This window comes from Colletotrichum lupini, chromosome 5, assembly GCF_023278565.1.
Source record: "Colletotrichum lupini chromosome 5, complete sequence".
Classification (NCBI taxonomy): Eukaryota; Fungi; Ascomycota; class Sordariomycetes; order Glomerellales; family Glomerellaceae; genus Colletotrichum; species Colletotrichum lupini.
The window spans coordinates 3,405,569-3,426,207 of record NC_064678.1 but is presented as its reverse complement, the minus strand read 5'-3'; the positions used below and the strand labels follow the sequence as shown (position 1 = coordinate 3,426,207).

At 41.0% G+C, this 20,639-nt stretch overlaps 5 protein-coding genes across 5 annotated transcripts; 3 read left to right on the top strand and 2 right to left on the bottom strand.

Moving 5' to 3' along the window:
- Positions 1-1,034: 1,034 nt before the first annotated feature.
- On the top strand, positions 1,035-1,319 carry CLUP02_10402 (uncharacterized protein; the record flags this gene model as incomplete). Its single annotated transcript, XM_049289378.1, has 1 exon — positions 1,035-1,319. A coding segment is annotated over one exon (285 nt), but the record flags the coding sequence as incomplete, so codon positions are not given.
- A 5,499-nt stretch (positions 1,320-6,818) lies between these two features.
- Positions 6,819-7,049, bottom strand: CLUP02_10401 (uncharacterized protein; the record flags this gene model as incomplete). The annotated part of the gene is made up of 1 exon (XM_049289377.1): positions 6,819-7,049. A coding segment is annotated over one exon (231 nt), but the record flags the coding sequence as incomplete, so codon positions are not given.
- Positions 7,050-10,938: 3,889 nt separating this feature from the next.
- CLUP02_10400 (uncharacterized protein) lies at positions 10,939-12,842 on the top strand (the record flags this gene model as incomplete). The annotated part of the gene is made up of 4 exons (XM_049289376.1): positions 10,939-10,987; positions 11,056-11,618; positions 11,693-12,433; positions 12,525-12,842. 4 exons carry the CDS (start codon positions 10,939-10,941, stop codon positions 12,840-12,842), a joined length of 1,671 nt encoding a protein of 556 aa, XP_049146521.1.
- Positions 12,843-14,619: 1,777 nt separating this feature from the next.
- CLUP02_10399 (pectinesterase) lies at positions 14,620-16,758 on the top strand (the record flags this gene model as incomplete). The annotated part of the gene is made up of 3 exons (XM_049289375.1): positions 14,620-16,024; positions 16,095-16,295; positions 16,358-16,758. 3 exons carry the CDS (start codon positions 14,620-14,622, stop codon positions 16,756-16,758), a joined length of 2,007 nt encoding a protein of 668 aa, XP_049146520.1.
- A 1,774-nt stretch (positions 16,759-18,532) lies between these two features.
- Positions 18,533-20,257, bottom strand: CLUP02_10398 (GMC oxidoreductase; the record flags this gene model as incomplete). Its single annotated transcript, XM_049289374.1, has 2 exons — positions 18,533-19,941; positions 20,014-20,257. 2 exons carry the CDS (start codon positions 20,255-20,257, stop codon positions 18,533-18,535), a joined length of 1,653 nt encoding a protein of 550 aa, XP_049146519.1.
- Positions 20,258-20,639: the final 382 nt, after the last annotated feature.

Genomic DNA, 20,639 nt, shown 5'->3' with positions numbered 1-20,639 from the left:
TTATTTTATATAATTTAAAAAAATATATAAACCTCTATATATTTAAATTATAAATAGTTCGTAAAATTAAAAAGAAAGGAATACCCTAGCTATATAAGAAGTTTAAATACGTAATTTAGGGGTACGGTAATATTAAAAAGGCGACGCTACTTATATAATTACTTACTATATAGCGCTATAGCTAACGATTAATAATAATATTAATAATATTATTATAAAAAAAAGGATACGAGATTTAGAGCCGTAATATTACCTAGGCCTATACTTAATCGGCTATAGGGCTTATAAAGAAAATCCTAGCCTATTTACTAAAGGAAATAGTTAGTAAGTACTTAGAAAGTACGATTATTAAAGTACTTAAGCTATTATATAAGCTTATAAAATCGGGTATTTATTAATAGGCTACTTACTACGATTTTTATATTAATTAACTATTAATAATTACTTTTATATATAACCCGTGTTTATTAATTACGGAGTACGAAAACGATTAATTTAGAATCGTTAGAATATAGACCGACGATATATTAAGCTTATTTAATATTAACTTTATAAAAAAGGAAAATAAGGAGCTTTAAAAAGCGGGCTTTATAATAAAACTAAAAGAGGTCCTTATAATAAATACCCCCTTAGTATTTAATAATAGGATTTTTATAATCGAAGGGGAAACCGTTATTTTTTAATAAAAGGGGTAAAATAAGAAAATTAACCTCGTTAATTTAAATATAACTAACGTTAAGAAGTAATATAAGGCTAAGCTCGTGTAAGGGGTATATATTATAAGTATTTATTAGCTTAAGGTAACTTTTAATTATATTAAAGTAGCGTAAGTTATAAATCTAATTAAATAAAACGTCGAAGTACTTAATAAGCGGCTTAAGTAATAATAAATAAATCTTAATCGAGGTCTCGTTTATTACTTAATCGACTTTATAATTAATAAGCTCTACGTCTTTATTAATAAGTTATTTATAAATAATAACGACCTTACTTTATAATTAAAGTATATTATTATCCTAGTTAATAAGAGTATAAATAAGAGCGAATTTATTATATATAGTAATATAATTTATTATTTATTAACTAAAAATAAGCGGGTAATAAGAAGTATATTAGCGTTAGAGGTTTATAGTATAATTAATAATATTAACCTCTCTTATACGATTTTAATAATACTAAAGAAGATTACTAATCGAATTAGCCTTTTACTTATTCTAACGGTTATTTATACCGATTCTTACTCGCTATATAAATACCTCGTTAAATTAGGAATAATAAAGGAAAAGAGGCTTATAATTAATATTATAGCTCTTAAGTAATTATATAAAAAGTATAAAATACTTAAGATCTATTAGATTAATAATAAAAATAACCTCGCAAACGCTTTTATAAAAATAGTACTAAATAAGGGATTAGAATAATTTATAAATAATAAAAAAGCTATTATATAAATAGAGGGATAGGTTATATAAAAAGAGTAAAGAAAAAGAAGAAAAAGAGATAACTTAGTAAACGGGCCCGAGGTCGAATTATATTTCTAACCGTAATTATTAAATTAATAAAAAAAAGAGAAAGTTAGTATTAAATTAAAAGTCTAATTTAACCGTAGTATATAACTAACTATATAAGGGCTAATTAAGGGCCTTATTTATAATTATCGTAGCTAGCTTAATTTATAATTAAAACCTCCTTTTTATACTTACGTAGATATTTATATAGTTTAATTAATCTCTTCGTTAACTACGGTTCGAACTAACTACCTTGTAATAGGGATACTAATAAAAACAAACCCAGGATGTTTCTTAGATCACGGCGCAAGGTCCTATGAGCCCATCATCCTTACATCCCTAGATTTTGTCAAGTTGAATTGAGCCGTAAACTGTGCTTTTCCTTAGCTGCGATCACTAAACAAGACTTGCATACCTTCAAGAGGCTTTTATCAACAAAGCATGGGCGTTGCTGGACTAGACAAAAGATCATTGACGTGAAAGAAGGAAGGCATAGTGTCTGACAAAAAGGCCTAGAAGTGGACAGAGCTCAAAGGCTTCGATTTCTGCTTTGATTGTTGATAGAGATCATTCAAATACAGTTTGTCTTGTGCGGCATCAAAATACGGGCGGAGGCCAGCTTCAAAGCTGCGCTACGAAGGGCTTGGATGGCTGTTACCTAGTGTCACCATGCTTCGAAGCATACATGGCCTAAACGGGAAGGCATGAGTCAACGTTTCATCGTTTAGACTGTTAGTACATAACATCGAGTAGTATTGCTATGAATATCTGTATGTGCATGGTCATGATAGACAGACATCATTCATATCGACTACGGGACGTTCAGCCATCGAGACAGTCGTTCTTTATCATGCTAGATATCTTTGTCTCGACCTAAGACTGTTGATATACAGTAAGAGAAAGCGCTACATGCTTAAGTGTTTTTTAAAAGAGCTTAGAAGAACTAAGACATTTATGTTAGTATCCCTATTATAGGGTAGTTAGTTCGAACCGTAGTTAACGAAGAGATTAATTAAATTATATAAATATCTGCGTCGTAAATATAAAAAAGAAGTTCTAACTATAAGTTAAGCTAGCTATAATAATCGTAAATAGGGCCCCTAATTAGCCCCTACGTAGTCGGCTATATACTACGGTCGAATTAGACTTTTAATTTAATACTAACTTTCTCTTTTTTTTATTAATTTAACTACTACGGTTAGAAGTATAATTCGACCTTAGGCCCGTTTACTAAGTCGTTTCCTTTTCCCCCTTTTCTTTACTCTTTTTATATAACCTATCTCTTTATTTATATAATAACTTTTTTATTACTTACGAATTACTTTAATCCCTTATTTAATACTACTTTTATAAAAGTATTTACGAAGTTATTTTTATTATTAATCTAATAGATCTCGAGTATCTTACGCCTTTTATATAATTACCTAAGGGCTATAATATTAATTATAAGCCTCTTTTCTTTTATTATTCCTAATTTAACGAGGTATTTATATAGCGAGTAAGAATCGGTATAAATAACCGTTAAAATAAGTAAAAAGCTAATTTAATTAGTAATTTTCCTTAGTATTATTAAAATTACATAAGAAAAGTTAACGCCGTTAATTATACTATATACTTCTAATGCTAATATACTTCTTATTACTTACTTACTTTTAGTTAATAAGTAGTAAATTATATTACCGTATATAATAAATTTACTCTTACTTATACTCTTATTAACTAGGATAATAATATACCCTAATTACGAAATAAGGTCGTTATTATTCGTAAATAACCTATTAATAAAGACGTAGAGCTTACTAATTATAAAGTCGATTAGGTAATAAACGAGACCTTAATGAAGATTTATTTATTACTATTTAAGCCGCTTATTAAGTACCTTAATATCTTATTTAATTAAATTTATAGCCTACGCTACTTTAATATAATTAAAAGTTACCTCGGGCTAATAAATACTCGTAATATATACCCCTTATATGAGCTTAGCCTTATATTACTTCTTAACGTTAGTTATGTTTAGATTAACGAGGTTAATCTTCTCGCCCTACCCTTTTTACTAAAAAATAATAATTTCTTTTTTAATTATAAGAATCCTACTATTAAATACTAAGGGGGTATTTATTATAAAGACCTTTTTTAGCTTTATTATAAAGCCCGCTTTCTAAAGCTCCTTATTCTCTTTTTTTATAAAGTTAATATTAAATAAGCCTAATATATCGTCGGTCTATATTTTAACGATCCTAAATTAGTTACCTTCGTACTCTATAATTAATAAGTATAGGTTATATATAAAAATAACTATTAATAATTAATTAATATAAAAATCGTAGTAAGTAGCTTATTAATAAATACCTAATTCTACGAGCTTATATAGTAACTTAAGTACTTTAATAATCGTACTTTCTAAGTACTTACTAACTATTTCCTTTAGTAAATAGGCTAGGATTTTCCTTATAAGCCCTATAGCTAATTAGGTATAAGCCTAGGTAATATTATAGCTCTAAATCTCATATCCCTTCTTCTGTAGTAATACTATTAGTACTATTATTAATCGTTAGCTATAGCGCTATATAATAAGCGATTATATAAATAGTATTACTTTTTTAACGTCGCCGTACCCCTAAATTATATATCTAAACTTCTTATACGGCTAAGGTATTCCTTTTCTTTTAATTTTATAAACTATTCGTAATTTAAATATATAGAGGTTTATATATTTTTCTAAGTTATATAAAATAAATTAATAAACCCCTCGATTACGAAAAGTATCTACTTTAATAAGATCTAATCCCTTATATAGCTTTCCAATAGTTATAATTATACTTTCCTTACGTAATTTAACTACTAACTCGAAATTAGCTTTCTTTTTTACTATATAAAAAGTATTAATTACCTTATTATTAATAATAAATTATTACGTTAGGGCTTACCGTCGTAGTCTTTTATAACGTCTTATTAATAGTATTAATACCTTTTTAGCAATTTCCTCTTCTTCGTCGTCTATTAATACTACTATAATAATTTTATTAAAAATAATTTCCTATACTTCTACCGCGGGTTATATAGTTTCCCCTAGCTCTTCTTTTTTTTATAAGTTAAAAATCACCTCGTTAAGATCTATATAATACGGTCTAATTACTATAATTAATACTTTAAATAGCTAGTTATAATCTTTTGTAACTATATAAGAGCGCTTATTAATAGAAATTAACTTATATAGCCTAGCCTATTATTAAGTAATTTCGTACTATACTTATATATCCGAATTTAGTAATATATCTAGATTATCCCCTATATTAGGCCTATTATATATAATAATTACCTCGTTAACTTACCTTTTTACGCTTATTTTACGTAGTACCCGTATTACTTTTTTAATTACTTAGGCTCGTTAGCTTATATTTAGTAACGGTAATAAGGCTAAGGTCGTTTTTAAATATACTTTAAATACTAATAGCGTTAGTATAAGTCCGTTAGGCCCTATAATATTATTATAGTATTTAAGTACTATCTAGAGGCATTCGTCGTTAATGTAGTGGTTTTTCTTTCCGGCTTTATAGGTATAAAAGATTAACCTTAACGGGATTACGCTTTTAAGGGAAATTATACGATATAGTATACTTTTTAACTATATAATACGCGTAATATATCCTAAGCACGCGCTTAACGTAATATAGTAATTTTAATATAAAAACCGCTATTTAATTTAGGATAGGTAAGCTACCCTACGGCGGCGCCGGCCGGAAAGGTCGATAGTAAAGGTCGGCCGTAATAATTAGCCGTAATAGTCGGCCGCTATAGTCGGCCGCAATAGTTAGAGGCAGCCCTTAATTATAGAGGTTCTAAATTTTAATAGCGACGTAGAGGTTTCTAAAAAAAGGGCTAAATGGGCTAATATCTACTACTCTTTAGAGCTCGTAAAGATTCTTTCTATCCTTATCGCTTTTAACATCGCCCAAAGCTCTATTTAAACTAAATAAATCTACTAAATAAATTTACTAAACAAATCTACTAAACAAATCTACTAAATAAACCTATTAATATATAAACTACTACCTAAATAGCTAGTTAGATAACTAGTTAAGAGGTTAGCTAGTTAAAATACTACCTTAACGAAAACCTACTCTAAAGATGCCCGTCGATAAGTCTACCCCTCTCGGGCTGGGCGCCCTCGGCTAGCTCGACGCTATAGCTATCGTAACTAATATAAGTACGCTTAAGAAGTAGTAAAGTACTTTCTGATAGTACGGAATTCGGCTAGGTAATATTATAAGCGCTATAAATAGCTAGGCCGGTACGGATATTAAGATTTAATATATCGACGCCGGCCTAGTTATAATAGTTATAATAAACGGGCCAGAGGTATATAGGGTTAGGGTAATAAGCTAGTACCTTAAACGGCTCTTATAGGACCCCCTGGGTAATAATAATACTTATATAAAAGAATAGATTATATTAGACCTAGTTACTTACGCGGGCTAGTACTAAGAGGTCCTATGCGTATTAGAGTAAGTAAAGCTTGCCCTATAAGCGGGCGGCAGAAGGTTAGGAGTTAATAAAAAAAAGATAACGGTCGAGTTAGTTAACTACTATTTTAATTAGTAGTTAGGTATAGAGCGTAATATACCCAGTTTTCCTTAATACGTAATACATAGTACGGCCCCGGCAGATTGCTCCGTCGGGGGGGCATTCGTCGTTAATAAAATCCGGATTTTCCTTTTTAATAATTCTAAACGCCCTTTTTAACTACTAATATACCCTCTCTATCTTTTTAATACTATAGTACGTTTTAACGGGTACGACTTTTAATTATATACCGTAAGCTATCGTATTATCCCTAAATTTTATTAACTTAAAGCTAATACTAGCGTCGGTTTTAATATTATTTAGCGGTCCTTAATATATATCGATCTAGCTTTTTTATAGGGCTACCCATACTATTTTTACTTATAAATCCTAGAGGAATTACCCTATTTAGAAGGATATAGCTATATTAATTATATATAGTACTAGCTAACTATTTAAATAAAAAATATCGATAACGATTTCCTAGTTAAAATTAAGCTTATTACGTAATTTAAACTTAAATTTATATAGGCTCTGCGTATTTATTTAGTATTAGTAATATACTTTTATTAACTACTTTAGCGCCCCTATTTCGATATTATTATTACCTAATTACTTTAAGAGGTTATATAGCCTCGTAACTAATAAGTACCTAAATCTCTAATATAGTTTTCTAAGCTCGCTTTCCGTTAAGTAATTAATTAATTTCGTATTATTAATAAGCTTTATAAACGTATACCCCTATTATCGTTCGACTATTTTAAAGTACTTACTATTAGAGATTCTATTCTTTATATTATTAAATATAATACCTAGTCGATCTATATCTTTTAGATATAGGAGAAATAGGGTATTAATAAATAAAATATAAAAAGTTATTATTCTAAAATACGTCTCTACTTCTACTATACTTAGGGCAACGATTTCCTTACTTAGGCTAAAACTAATCCTTATAATACTTACTATCGACGTATTAAGTATTACTAGTACGATCTTCTATAATACTTAGAATTACCCTTTTCTTTTAATTAATTATTATAATACCTTAGTATCTAGGATAATCCTATAAAAATCGTTTAAGCTATACCTTTCGCTCATATAAAATACCTATATAAGCTTAGTATTCGAAAGATCTAAGTAATATAAAAAGGACCCCTCTAGCTACCCCTAAATATACTTAGTACTATATTCCTTTTTTTTAAATATTAAGAGAAATAGTATCTTTTCCTTAATTATTAAAAAAATAGGCTTCGGCCCTATTAAATTTACCCTTTTAGCCACCTTTATATTCGTTATCTAAGGGACCTTCCCTTATTATTTATAAATAAAAGCCTACTTATTAAGAGCTTCTACTACTCTTTATTTATTTAGCCTTATATATTTTCTAAAAGCTAACGGGGTAAAAAAAGAGTAGTTAATATTATTAATTTCGTTATAATCTAATTCGTTAGTATAGGGAGTAAGATCTTCCTTATTTTTTAAATTTTTTATAGGGGGTATATACTTTAGGCCGCTACTTTAGCTATTATTACTAAGTTCCGTACCCCTAAATCTTCTCTTATATATAATAAAGAATTAATTAAACTAACGAGGGCTAGTTTTACTATTTACTACTCTCGACTTTCTATATTATTTATATAATTTAGTACGCTCTTCCTTAGAATAGTTACTTAATTAATATCTATCCTTTTTATAAATATAATAAATAAGTAGAATTATTAATTATTATACTTCTAGTACTATATTTTACCCCGGTATATCCTTTTATAACAATAGATTTTTATTAGTAATTATAAGGAGGAAATCTAAGTCGTTTACCCTTTTTTTAAATTTATTAAAATAATTATACGCTCTATTAACCTATACTTAGTTCTATAGTATAAATTCCTCCTTTATAATTATCGCTATTAATATTTCGTATAGCTCTTATAATTATAATTACGTTAGTAATACCCCTCGCTTATAAAAAAATCTATTAACTACTTTCGTAATTCCTAAGCTTACGCTCGTAAACTATTTATTTAGTTAGTAACTAAAGTTATTTATAATCTCGTAAAATAGGGGTTACCCCTATAGCCCCTTTTTCTTATAAACCTTAGTTAAATAAATTAATACTGCGTTAATTTACTTATTATTAAGCTAATTTACGATTCTATATATTTACGTCCCTTAATAATCCGGGTTAATATTTACTTATTTATAAAGGATTAGGATTCTATTTAAGATCGGGTTTCGTCCTTTTTTTTTTTACCCTAATTTATTAAAAGTCGTACTCTAGCTTATATCTATATTAATAATCGCTAGCGTATTTAATTTTAATAAAAATATATTTAATCTGCGCACTAATTATAATAAATCCGTACTTTTACTACTTAACGAATTTATTAAAGTCTAAAAGATTCCCACTTCCTCTTACTATTTCACTACTACTCTCGTTTTTATTATTTTTAATAATTACTATTACCTTTCTAAATCGCTAGTTATCGTACTTATTAAGATCCTCCTTTTTATTTAATATTAAAAAGTAGGTTTTAATAATTCCTTTTTATAATAGTAATAGTAGACGTTTATATTATTATAAAAAGATATAATAATTAATCTTAGGATCTTTATTAATTACCGATTTCCGCTATCCTATATACTTCTAGCCTCTTAAGCCTCGTACTTTTTATAATTTCTAAATAGCTTCCTTTTTTAACTTACCTTTTTTAGGATAGTATTTTATAAGAATAGTTAAAAATAAATACTAAGTAGCTTGTAAAAGAGCTATATAAGCTATTAAAAACCGTATAAGCCGTTAAGTATAATTAATAAAGTTAAGCCCTCTTTTTTATAAAATCGTATATTTTAAAAACTTATTAAAAATGCCTACTTATTGCTTATACGTAGTAGGGTTAAATACCTTAAAGATCTTATTTTTTATAGCCTCTTAGTACCCTATTTTATATTTTTTAAGTAGTTTTTTTAATAGCTTAATTATAGTTAAGTAATTATTATTTATTAATAATCCCTTTTATTACTTAGTTAATTTCTTAAAATTAGTAATTTTATACCGAGAGCTAGTATAAAAAAAAGCCCTTAAGCGGCCCTTTAGAGGATTCTTTTCTTTTCCCTTTAGATCCTCGTCTTTTTAGCTTTTTTTTAAGTTAATAATAACTTTAATAAGAGGTCGTAAGACTACTTTAGAATAGCTACTTTTTTTTTAAGTTAATCTCTAAGATCCGTAATACTCTTAACTTAATACTATTAGGACCTCTAAATCCCCTCTTTTTTTATTAAACCGTCCCTTATACTATATTTCTAAGTAATATTTAGGGAGTAGTTAAGGGAGCTACGAAGAGGTTATTTAAATTATAAACTTAAAGTTATATTTATAAAATCTTTATAATAATAAACTTTTTTATATATTATAAATCTCTTAGCTTAATAACTCCTATAAAGTCACCTTCGTTACTAAATAAAAATATTTATATTTAAAAATCCCCTTTTTTAATTACATAGTACTTTTTTATATTATATTATTAAGCTCGTTCGTTGCGCTAATTAATTAGGTAAGTAGTCGTTATATAAGTATTTTTTTTTATTAATTTAATTAGTTAATTTCTAATTATAAGCCAGCTATAAAAAAGTCGTTTAATAAAAAAGCTACTCGGGGCGATAATAAAAGGCTAGTTATTTAAGTAGTTCCGTTAATTAACGTAGTTTAATATAATAAACGTCGACTTCTCGTAAGTAATAAAGGGCTACGATTACTTAATTCTATATAGTATTTAAAAATCGCCTCCTTTTTTATTTACTTTTATAAAGTTAATTAATATAAATCTCTTATTTCGTATAATATTAAAAAGTCGTCTCTTTTGCGTAGTAAAATACTTTACTAATTTATAATAATAAAATTTAATTACTAATTAGTATTAATATTTTTATTATAAAGTAGTTAGTTCGAACCGTAGTTAATAAAGAGATTAATTAAACTATATAAATATCTACGTTATAGGTATAAAAAGGAGGTTCTAACTATAAGTTAGGCTGGCTACGATAATTATAAATAGGGCCCCTAATTGGCCCCTGCGCAGTCGGCTGTATGCCGCGGTCGAATTAGACTTCCAATCTGACAATTTGATATTGTCAAAAGATTAGCTGATTGGTGTACCTAAAGATTGGGAAGTTATCACCTATACTTTTGCCCAAGAAAACGGTTGTCTATGGAATTCTGTCGGGAGAAATTCGAATCCCGGAATTTCTTTCTAATACAGAGTGAAGGGGTATGAAATTTCGGGATACCGAAAGAAAACAAGAACGACATTGAACTGGTGGGCCTTTGAACTAAGTTCGTGCCATGCATATCTTGATAGATCTACGTCAAAATTCGGGTGATGTCTGAGTATTTCAAAGCAATAAATTCAACCCTGGGGGCTCGATTCTAACTCCAAATTTCGGCTGAATTCTTGTCGTTTGCACTCTTTACTATCAGCATGAAGAATTCCTGAGTTTTAACGAGTGTTACTCCGAGGTATGAACCGAAAACACTTTCAATGGAGAACCCAAGAAACGGATCATGGACTATTGAAAAAAGTCCAGTTTCCCGACAGATTTCTCTAGAGCCGCCAGACGGAGTCTCCGCCTCTCCCATGTATTCTTTGGGCGCGGTTGACATTTGTTGCCAAGATTCCTCAACGCTGGAAAGGACCGATGCCAAGTGTTGATATGGGGTGCGGCGGTGAGCGCCAAGACCACCATACCAAGACCAAGAGAGTCGTGATAGGCACGCTGAGCGCTAAAATGGGGTTTGCGACATTTTATCAGATCAATGCCTCTGTAGAGCTTGTCAGATGGATCAGATAAGATGCAGGGCTAGCAATCAATGGAGGCCCCGTTTGCAGGATGCTCGGCCTTCTGCCCGAGACGTTATTGTAAGTGTGACGGAGAATTGGATATATAATATCTTTTCTTGAGACTTATTTGTGAGTGTTTCCACAAGCCATAAAACTTTTCTACAGATTCAGCGAGTTTGCTTGGTGGCCTACACTGTCCGCTATCAAGATGCCAGACACCCCAGAAGCGCCAGCCCCCGTACGGGATGAAGAAAAGACACAACCAGACATCGACATCCAAGCCCTCGGTATCTCGCCCGCCGACCTGCCCCCCATCGATACCGAAGACGAGACCCTCCAACGAATCCCCTGGTCCTACAAATGGATCGCCCTCCTCTGCATCGTCTCCCTCCCCATCGGACACACCTGGACGGGTTCCGCTCTCGGCCCGCTCAAGAATACGCTGCGCAACGAGCTCGGCGTAAACAACGCGCAGTTTGGCGTCATCAGCAGCGCCGACGCCTTTGTCAACACCGTGTTCCCCATTGTTGGAGGGCTGGTGCTCGACTGGTGGGGACCGAACCTCGTTACGCTGTGCTGTACCGCCGTGATCCTCGTCGGGTCCGTGGTTGCGGCGGCCGGGGTGCAGGTTGGGCTTTGGAGGGTTCTTGTGAGCGGGCATGTGCTCATGGGGTTCGGGATTGCGGTGCTTGACTCTGCTACGCAAAAGGTGAGTTGGTCCTCTTCATTTAGGGATGGATGGTTAGCACTCTTTGGTAATATCTCGACTGACGGGATTTCAAGTTCTTTTACCACTGGTTCGGCGCATCAGGCCTCGCCTTCGCCTTCGGCCTCGAGTCCGCCATCGCCAACACGGTCAGTCTCGTCTCGGGCATGGTCGCCATCCCCATCCGCGACGGAACAGGCTGGTACGGTTGGACATTCTGGATCCCCGTCTTCTTCTGCGGCTTCTCCCTAATCGTAAACGTCGCCTACGTGACCTTCGAGCGCCTCGCCGTCCCGCCTCGCTTTCGACTAACCTCGGGCCGAGCCCGCGCCATCGCCGAGCAGCAGAACCTCTCGGATCGCCGCCGCTTCTCCTGGAACGTCTTGTTCGCCTTGCCATGGGCCTACCTGATGCTCCCCGCGACGCAGCTGCTCCAGAGCGGTGCCGCGGGTGGCTTCAGCACCAGCTCGGCCGACATCATCTTCATGAAGGGGTATACGGAGGCGGTGGCGGGGTACTTGTCGACTGCGCAGAAGATTCTGCCCATTGTGCTGAGCCCGTTTGTCGGTCTTGCTATAGATAAGTACGGACACCGGTTTCACTACGTGGCGACAGCCCCGGTGTTGTGGATTATTGCTTGCGCAATGTTGGGGTTCACCGATGTCCATCCACTTGCGGCGCTTGTCTTTTCTAGCTTGGCGGGCGTGATCAACTCGATGCCATTGCAAATTTGTATCCCGCTGCTGGTGGCGGACCAGGCAAAGATTGGGACGGCGTTCGGGGTGTGGAGAGCTTTCAACAACTCTGGGTCAACGATTGTAAGCGGAACTCCTTTATATCTCCTGAAATCTTCCATTGCTCTTCTGCTCTTGAAAATACTTGGAACAGGTACTGACGTTCACTATCTAGATGGACGTTGTCTTTGGCGCGCTTCAAGACGATACGGAGGGGAACGGCTACTCCAAAGTCCTGACCGTGGCGATTGCTATTAAGGCATGGGCATTTGTGCTGGGCTTGTCGTACATTATCGTTGATTATCGATTCTTGGGTAAGGGGATGACCTTGACTAGGAAACAGAGACAGGCGAAGGAGGCCTTGATTGTGGACCGGCAGGCGGACCCGCTGACGAGACGGACGTCGAAGAAGTGGTTCACTACTTTGACGTTCGGGCTGTTGGTTGCAATTATTGCGAGTGCTTGGGCTGTGTTTGTGAGATATTTAATTTAAGAGACGAAGATATCGTCATTCTGCCGAGATCGGGGAGGGCAACACCAATGGCTGCCAGGCGCTACATCATACTTGCAAAATCGTCTACAACTAGAGCATCATCTATCAGCAGAACGAATGTAAAGCCGTAACTCTCGGCTGTTGAGATTGCTGCCAAGTGTCTGATGTACCGCGTGCGCTACTTGCATGACCTTCATACATCTTCTTCTACCTTTATGTTGAACCAGCATTCTCTTCGCTTGTCGCACGTGTAGTCTTTTAGATTTGTTGAGTTCCGGAGTCGGTAGAAGCTGATGCGATGATCGTTGCTACATACCGAATGGGTTAATGGCCACTGGCGAGATGTTGCACCAGTAAGATGTCTGACCTGAAGCCCCCTATTGAACCACAAGAGCGCCAAGCAATTTCGTTTCACGTAAACGACGCCCTCGGATATTGACTCTGGTCACTGCACCCTTCCCAGTTTTGTTCAAATTCAGGAGAGAAACAATAGGCACTAACTTGATGAATTGACAAAAAGAATTGCCTGTTCAGTTCGCTGTTGTTTCAAAGTGTGAGAAGTAAGGATTACTCTGAAGGACAACTCTTATTAGCATTAGTAAAAAGTTGTGAACGATACTTCCTGGAAAAGCCCGTGGAAGTTGTCAAGAGCCAATGGACAGCTGACTTCAGAGCCAAATTCGGCAATGTTGGCCACGATGAAATAAAAAAGAACAAGCACCCCGTTGGCGGCAGAGGCTGGCGTCTGGCCATTGATCTCGCATTCGCTTTCACTACGACGGAACTACCTCCTTCTATGGATTCTCTGGCCAATCGCTCTCAATGAACTATATGCTCGAAGTATGGAGTACGATATGTCTATATCCGTACGCTCACCAATTCTAGCCGCCCATCAAGTGCAGGAACCGATGAAGTTGTCCGCGATCTGCTCTCCTAATTGGAAACACTCGCAGCCATAACCCTAGACCAAGACCTTGGAATCGCCCTCTCAACGGGAAACAGGGCTCCACTGTACTAAGTATATGCTTGGATGGCACCCCCTGCCTGCCATGCTTGGGGCCCTGTCAGACAATGATCTGCCCACTCAGAGTCAAACGCCTGACTCCAGACCACCCCGCGGACCGGCGCCTACGGGCGAGTCGGGGGGCTTGCTTACTGACAGACTAGCAGGTGTCGGAAAAATGAGCAAACACGGGCACAGCTCTGAGCTCTTTGCGGCATGCTCCCCCTGAAACTCAGCCATTGACGCGCCCACAAACAGAAGTGTAATTTCCGTGCGGCGGATCCCAAGGACTTTTACATCCCGCACGTCAACGGTGACCTCTGCTATTTTGTTGCAAGTATACATATTATCGATTTCTAGACTCTTGGCGCCATCTCGTACAGACCCCCGGAGTCGCGCGGGTGGATTTGGCTAGAGCTGGATTGAGCTTATTGAAACATCATGGACGCTGCATGCCAAGAAACATGGTCAAAAGTCGTATTGGTACAAATTCACAAAGGGCGAGTTGCAGTATGGTCTCTGCCAAGGATCACCTCAATTCAGGAGGTGTTCTCTATTGACAATTCGGATGGCTCCGTAAAGCGTAGAGTAGAAAATGTCAGGTATACCCAGGTGAATGTATAGGCTGCTTGTTTCTTCTGAGTTGTTGTTGCACTTCTTGATCTTCGTTTCGAAGCCTTCCGTTCTTTGCTTCCCATTTGCACTCATTTTCGGTCCTCTGGACTCTTTTCATTCTTTTCTCCTATACCGATTTTCTCTTCCCTCGGCGCAACAATGCTTGCCTCTTCCCTTCTTTTGTTGTCGTCCCTGGTGGCCGGCGCATTCGGCGCGGCCCGGACATCCCCCCCTTCCGGCGCTCTGGTCGTCGCAAAGTCCGGGGGCAAGTACACCTCCATCCAAAAGGCTGTCGACGCCGCCAGCAGCGGCGCCGTCATCTTCATCCAGCCAGGCACCTACAACGAGCAGGTCCTGATCCCGGCCAACAAGGGCGCCCTCACCATCTACGGCTACACCGCCGACGACCAGGACTACTCCAAGAACCAGGTCACCGTCACCAACAGCCTCGGCGCCGACGTCGCCGGCAGCAACGACGCCTCCGGCACGTTCCGGGCTAAGAACGACAACCTCAAGGTCTACAACATCAACATTGTCAACTCGCGCGGCAAGGGCATCCAGGCCATCGCCCTGAGCGCCTACGGTAACCAGCAGGGGTACTACGGCATCCAGGCCAAGGGCTACCAGGACACCATCCTCTCCAACCAGGGCAAGCACTACTTCCACAAGTCGTACGTCGAGGGCGCCACCGACTTCATCTTCGGTCAAAAGGCCATTGCTTGGTTCGAGGCCTGCACCATCGCCATCAGCGGGAAGGGCTACATCACTGCCTCGGGCCGCGACTCTTCGAGCAACCCGTCCTGGTACGTCATCAACAAGGCCACCGTCAAGGCCCTCTCCGGCGTCGGCGACGGCCAGACCTTCCTCGGCCGGCCCTGGCGCACGTTCGCCCGCGTCGTCGTCCAAAACTCCAACCTCGGCGCCGTCGTCAACGCCGCGGGCTGGTCCAAGTGGGGGTCTAACCCGACCGACAACGTCGTCTACCAGGAGTACGCCAACACCGGCAAGGGCGCCAGCGGCACCCGCGTCAGCTTCTCCAAGAAGATCAGCGCCGCCGTGAAGATTGGCGATGTCCTCGGCTCCACATCTTGGATCGACTCAAAGTACACCGGCGGAAGCGCCGCCAGCTCCGTCTCACTGGAGTTATCTGCCGCCGTCTCCGCCCCTGCCGTGGCTGCCGATGCCGCGCCCGCTTCTACCCCTACGCCGACCACCCTTCAGACCGTCGTCAAGGCCTCCTCCACGCCCGTTCCCCAGGCCGCTGCGGACGATGACTGCAGCGGCACCCCCGACGGTTTCGCTTCCCTGAATGGCGGCACCACCGGCGGCAAGGGCGGCGAGGTCGTCACCGTCAAGACTCAGGCCGATCTCGAAAAGTACGCCGGTATGTCGGGCAAGTACGTCATCAAGGTCTCTGGCAAGATCACCATCATGCCCAAGGGCAAGGAAGTCAAGGTCTCGTCCGACAAGACCATTGTCGGCATCGGTGCGACTGCCGAGATTGACCAGGGCGGCTTCAACGTCCAGAACCAGAAGAACATCATCTTCCGCAATATCAAGATTGGTAAGTATCCTGACGCCCATCGATTTGGTCAGCCCGGCACGAGATCGAATGACTGACATGGAGTTTCTAGGCAACACCTATGTCGAAGGTGACGACGAGGGCAAGACCCAGGACTTTGACGGCATCCAGATGGACAACTGCACCAACATCTGGATCGACCACGTCCACCTCGAAAAGGGCGGCGACGGCCTCATCGACAGCCGCAAGGACACCACCTTCCTCACCGTCTCCTGGACCATCCTCCGCAACCACAACAAGGCCTTTGGCATTGGTAAGTAAGACCCGTAACCCCTCCGCCTGTCCCCTCTTCTCTAACAAACTCCCGTCTTCCAGGCTGGACCGACAACGTCAACACCGAAATCACAATCCACCACAACTACTTTGACCAAACCAAGCAACGCAACCCCTCGGTCGACAACGTCAAACACGCCCACCTCTACAACAACTACCTCGTCGGCCAGACCTCGTACGGCCACTACGCCCGCGACAAGACCGAGATGCGCATGGAGAACTGCTACTTCGAGAAAGTCAAGAACCCGATCCAGCTCGACGCCAGCGCCAAGCTCAGCGCCACGGGCAACGTCTTCGAGGGCACCACGGGCACCACGGCCAAGAACGCCGGCACCGTCTTCGATCCCAAGACGTTTTACGAGTATAACCTCGACGCCGCGGCTGATGTGCCGAGCGTTGTTGCAAAGGGGGCTGGGCGCCAGGCTAGCATTTGCGCTGCGTGAGCTTAGGAGGCGGGTTAGATCTTGGGCGTGATGTTTTAGCTCCTGGTCACCTGATTGCTCGAGTGCGTAATCAGAGAAGGAGAGTAGTAAACAGAAGAAGAAGAGGACGAAGGAGAGAAAGGGGATTGGAAATTCTACGTATTTATTTTGATGGCATGTTGCCGTTGACCAAGCATATACTCTGTAGATTTGTTCATATTGACTACGAGCGTTCACGATCAGACACCTCATCTTTGGTGACGAGTGCATGTGAAGTACATTTGCTTGGCTCATATCCATGTTTGCGTCATCCAACGGATTGAGTGGTGGTGGTTGGTATACGGCCATGTCATCCTGGCACGTCATTCTCCGCTGTGCCTTGGCTGAAAGGGCGAGTGGGTGAACTTGAGAACCATCATCTTCTCCAACTACCCTTCAAGACATGCAACACTTATGCAATGATATTCCCCTCTTCCCATCTTCAGCAAGAGATCTGACATCCAAGAACGTCGACCTGCTCAGGAAATAGCCCAATAGACGAGACCTCGCACATTCATGCCAACCACTGCAGCTCCTTCCTACTTCTCACCCTCCTTTCCCGACTCAATTGTATGCCAAAAGCGTCAAACTCGATAGTGAAATACCGGAAGGCCTCATGTAGGCAAGGGTGGTCGACGTTATTGGAACATGAATCATTCCTTTTCCAGTACTCCCATCGAAAAGGCCCACAACGCCAAACGTGACGCCCTTAAGTGACGATACGGCAAAATGGACGGCGCAAAAGTCCAAAATTGCTGCGAGATCTCCAATCAAGCGTATATCAAAACCCGAATGAACCCTCTATTCGAATTCCCCATCGCGTAAAAACAAGCTTCTCGCTTCATTCCGGGTTCTGAAAAGGGTAACCAGTTCAGTCAAGCCATACGAAAGGAGAAGGGTGACCAAGAGCACTTTTTTCGTCTGGGAACCAATCATCGAGGTCGACCTGTCCGTTATAAGTAGGTGGTAGTTCACCGCAGGAAAAAAAGGGTTCGGTGGCAACGGGATTGTGCGTGCTGATCGTCGCGCCCTTGCAGATTGGGACGGGACACTAGACCACACCCCCGGGAACTCCCCTCATTCATTCTGCAGAGGTCTTTGCCCGTATGAAGCAGATATGTTTGACGACAAGATGTCGGTCGACTTTACATTGTCCATTCGCGCACTCAGGCTGATGGCTTGGGATTAGTCATGGATTCCGATTGTGGGATTCTGGAAACCCATATACGGCGCGGCATCTGCGGTTGACGGATGCTCTCGAGGCGGTCGGTTTTATGTGGGGGATCCTGCGGATTCCACTCCGACGACACCCTATTACCGGGTAACGTCCGAGTATTCGCATAGCTGAGTTACCTTAGTTTGTGGACAACTTCGATGCATGAAAATTCCGATCATACGTTCAGCATCGAAATCTGATAATTAGATCAAAGCGTTGCTCGGTCACCTGGTTCTCCTTGTCTTCGCGCAAGTTCAACAAAAAAACTCTTCATGCACGATGGTGGATTTGTGGATGTGGTATCGGATCATTTCGGTACGAACAACCGAAGGAGTCACGATGCGTGATTCCAATGTCATAGCGAACGACCAAATATCGAGGGGAACGAGAGATAGAGTTGATAATGTTCATAGTCATGATATCATTTGGTATAATGCCTGATAGCTAACTCTCAAAAATAAACAAAGAAATGCTTTTCTAGATCATTTCCTCCACATAAAACGCTTTCTTTTGTAGTTCTGACAAGATTTCCGGTTTTTTTTACAGACGAGCAGTCTCCTGGGCCTCCTCGATGATCATCTCGGCACACTTCTCGGCGCAACCAAGGACAGTCAACATGGGGTTGATGGTGGGGATGGTGGGGAAGATGCCAGCGTCGCAGATACGGACCCGCTTGAGGCCCTTGATGTTGAGGCGCTCGTCGACAACGGCGAGCGGGTCCTTGCGGACGTCACCCATCTTTGTGGTTCCGACAGGGTGGTAGACCGTGTGGGCAGCACGGCGGGCGTACAAGCTGAGCTCCTCATCGGTCTGGACCTTGGGGCCGGGAGCGACCTCACGGGCGATCCAGTCCTTGAAGGGAGCCTGCTCAGCGACCTTGCGGGCAGCGCGCATGCCGTAGACGAGGGTAGCGGCGTCGTAGCCCTCCTCGTCGGTGAAGTAGCGGAAGTCAAGAGCAGGCTTGACGTTGGGGTCGGCCGAGGTCAGGTAGAGGCGACCGCGGGAGCGGGGACGGGGAATATTGGGGGTCATGCAGAAGGCGTAGCCCTCCTTGGGCTCATCGTAGCCAAGGCGTCCCGTGTTGAGGGTGAAGGGGATCTGGTAGCAGTGCATCATGACGTCGGCAATGTTGCCGTCGGGGATGCCGTCGGGGTTGAAGAAGGTCTTCTTGGCGCCGGCGTTGGGGGCCTCGCGACGGAGGAAGATACCAGCATCGGAGTCCATGGTGGTCTTGTTTGGGGGAACGGGCTTCTTAAGCTCCCACATGATGATGGACTCGGGGTGGTCCTGAAGGTTCTCACCGACACCAGGCAGGTCGTGGATGACGGGAATGCCGAGGTCGCTGAGCTGCTGCTTAGGACCAACACCGGACAGCATCATCAGACGAGGGGTATCGACGGCGCCGGCGGCGAGGATGGTCTCCTTCTTGGAGGTTATGGTGCGCTTGGAGCCATCCTGGAGGGTCAGGTTGACACCGGTGACGGTGTCGCCCTTAATGTTGAGCTTGGAAACCCAGGCGTTGGTAAGAACTGTGAGGTTGGGACGCTTCTCGTCGCCGCGGAGGAAAGGGTGAATGTAGGCGACCGAGGCGCTAGACCGGCGGCCATCATCGGGGTTGTAGGAGATGGAGAAGAAACCAACACCCTGCTGCAGGGCGCCGTCCTGAGCAATGTGCTTGTTGAAGTTGTGGAGGACGGGGATGTTAAGGGCGGAGGAGCAGGAGTTGACCCAGTCAAGGCAAAGCTCGTTCTGGTGGCGGGCGTGGACGGGCTGGACGGTGTTGCGCAGCTTGTCCATGAGACGCATGAAGTCGTGGAAAGTCCATCCCTTGGCACCCATAGACTGCCAGATCTTCAGGTCGTACTCAAAGGGTCTGAAGGAGATGAGGGTGTTGTGTGATGAGCAACCACCGAGCACCTTGGCGCGAGAGTGGCGGATGTGAGAGTTGCCTGTGAGGAGCAATCATGTCAGTGAGCTGTCCCAGGAGGTAGGATGAGCTGTTGGAAACAGAAGAGGCTTACCCATGGGCTGCTCAGTGGTGCCGTAGTCGTAGTCGAGCTCACCGCCGAGAAGGTTGAGCCACTTGCGCAGGTCGAGCACGCGGTCGTCCATGAAGTCGCTGGGGCCAGCCTCAATCAAGAGGATGCGCTTCTGGGGGAGGGACTCGGCCAGGCGAGAGGCGATAACGCAGCCGGCGGTACCACCACCAACGATGACATAGTCGTAGCGGTCGACGTCGGAGACGGGGAGCTGAGTGGTGGACATTTTGGCGGATATGGAGGATGAGGGTATTCAAACAGTAAGATTCTCGGGGCACCCGGCCAATCAAGAGGATGAGGGGTAGCTTTTTCTACTTGTACACACGGGGGAATGTATGTACAGAGGGGTAATACAGCCAAGAAACGCGCGGGCGATCTTGGTGTGAGGTTGGGGTAGATCTTGGGATGGTAAGAGGAGAAGAATGGCACACGGAGAGGAATGAGGATGGAGAGGAAAGAAGAAAAGGCAAAGGAGGTTCAGAAGCTATCGATATGAGTGGAAATTCGGCCGCATTATCAATGATCAATGATCAATGGCAAGTCGGCATGTCGGAGTAGGATACCGTGGAGACACGAGGAGGGTAGGACCCATCCACATCCTTGGCCCT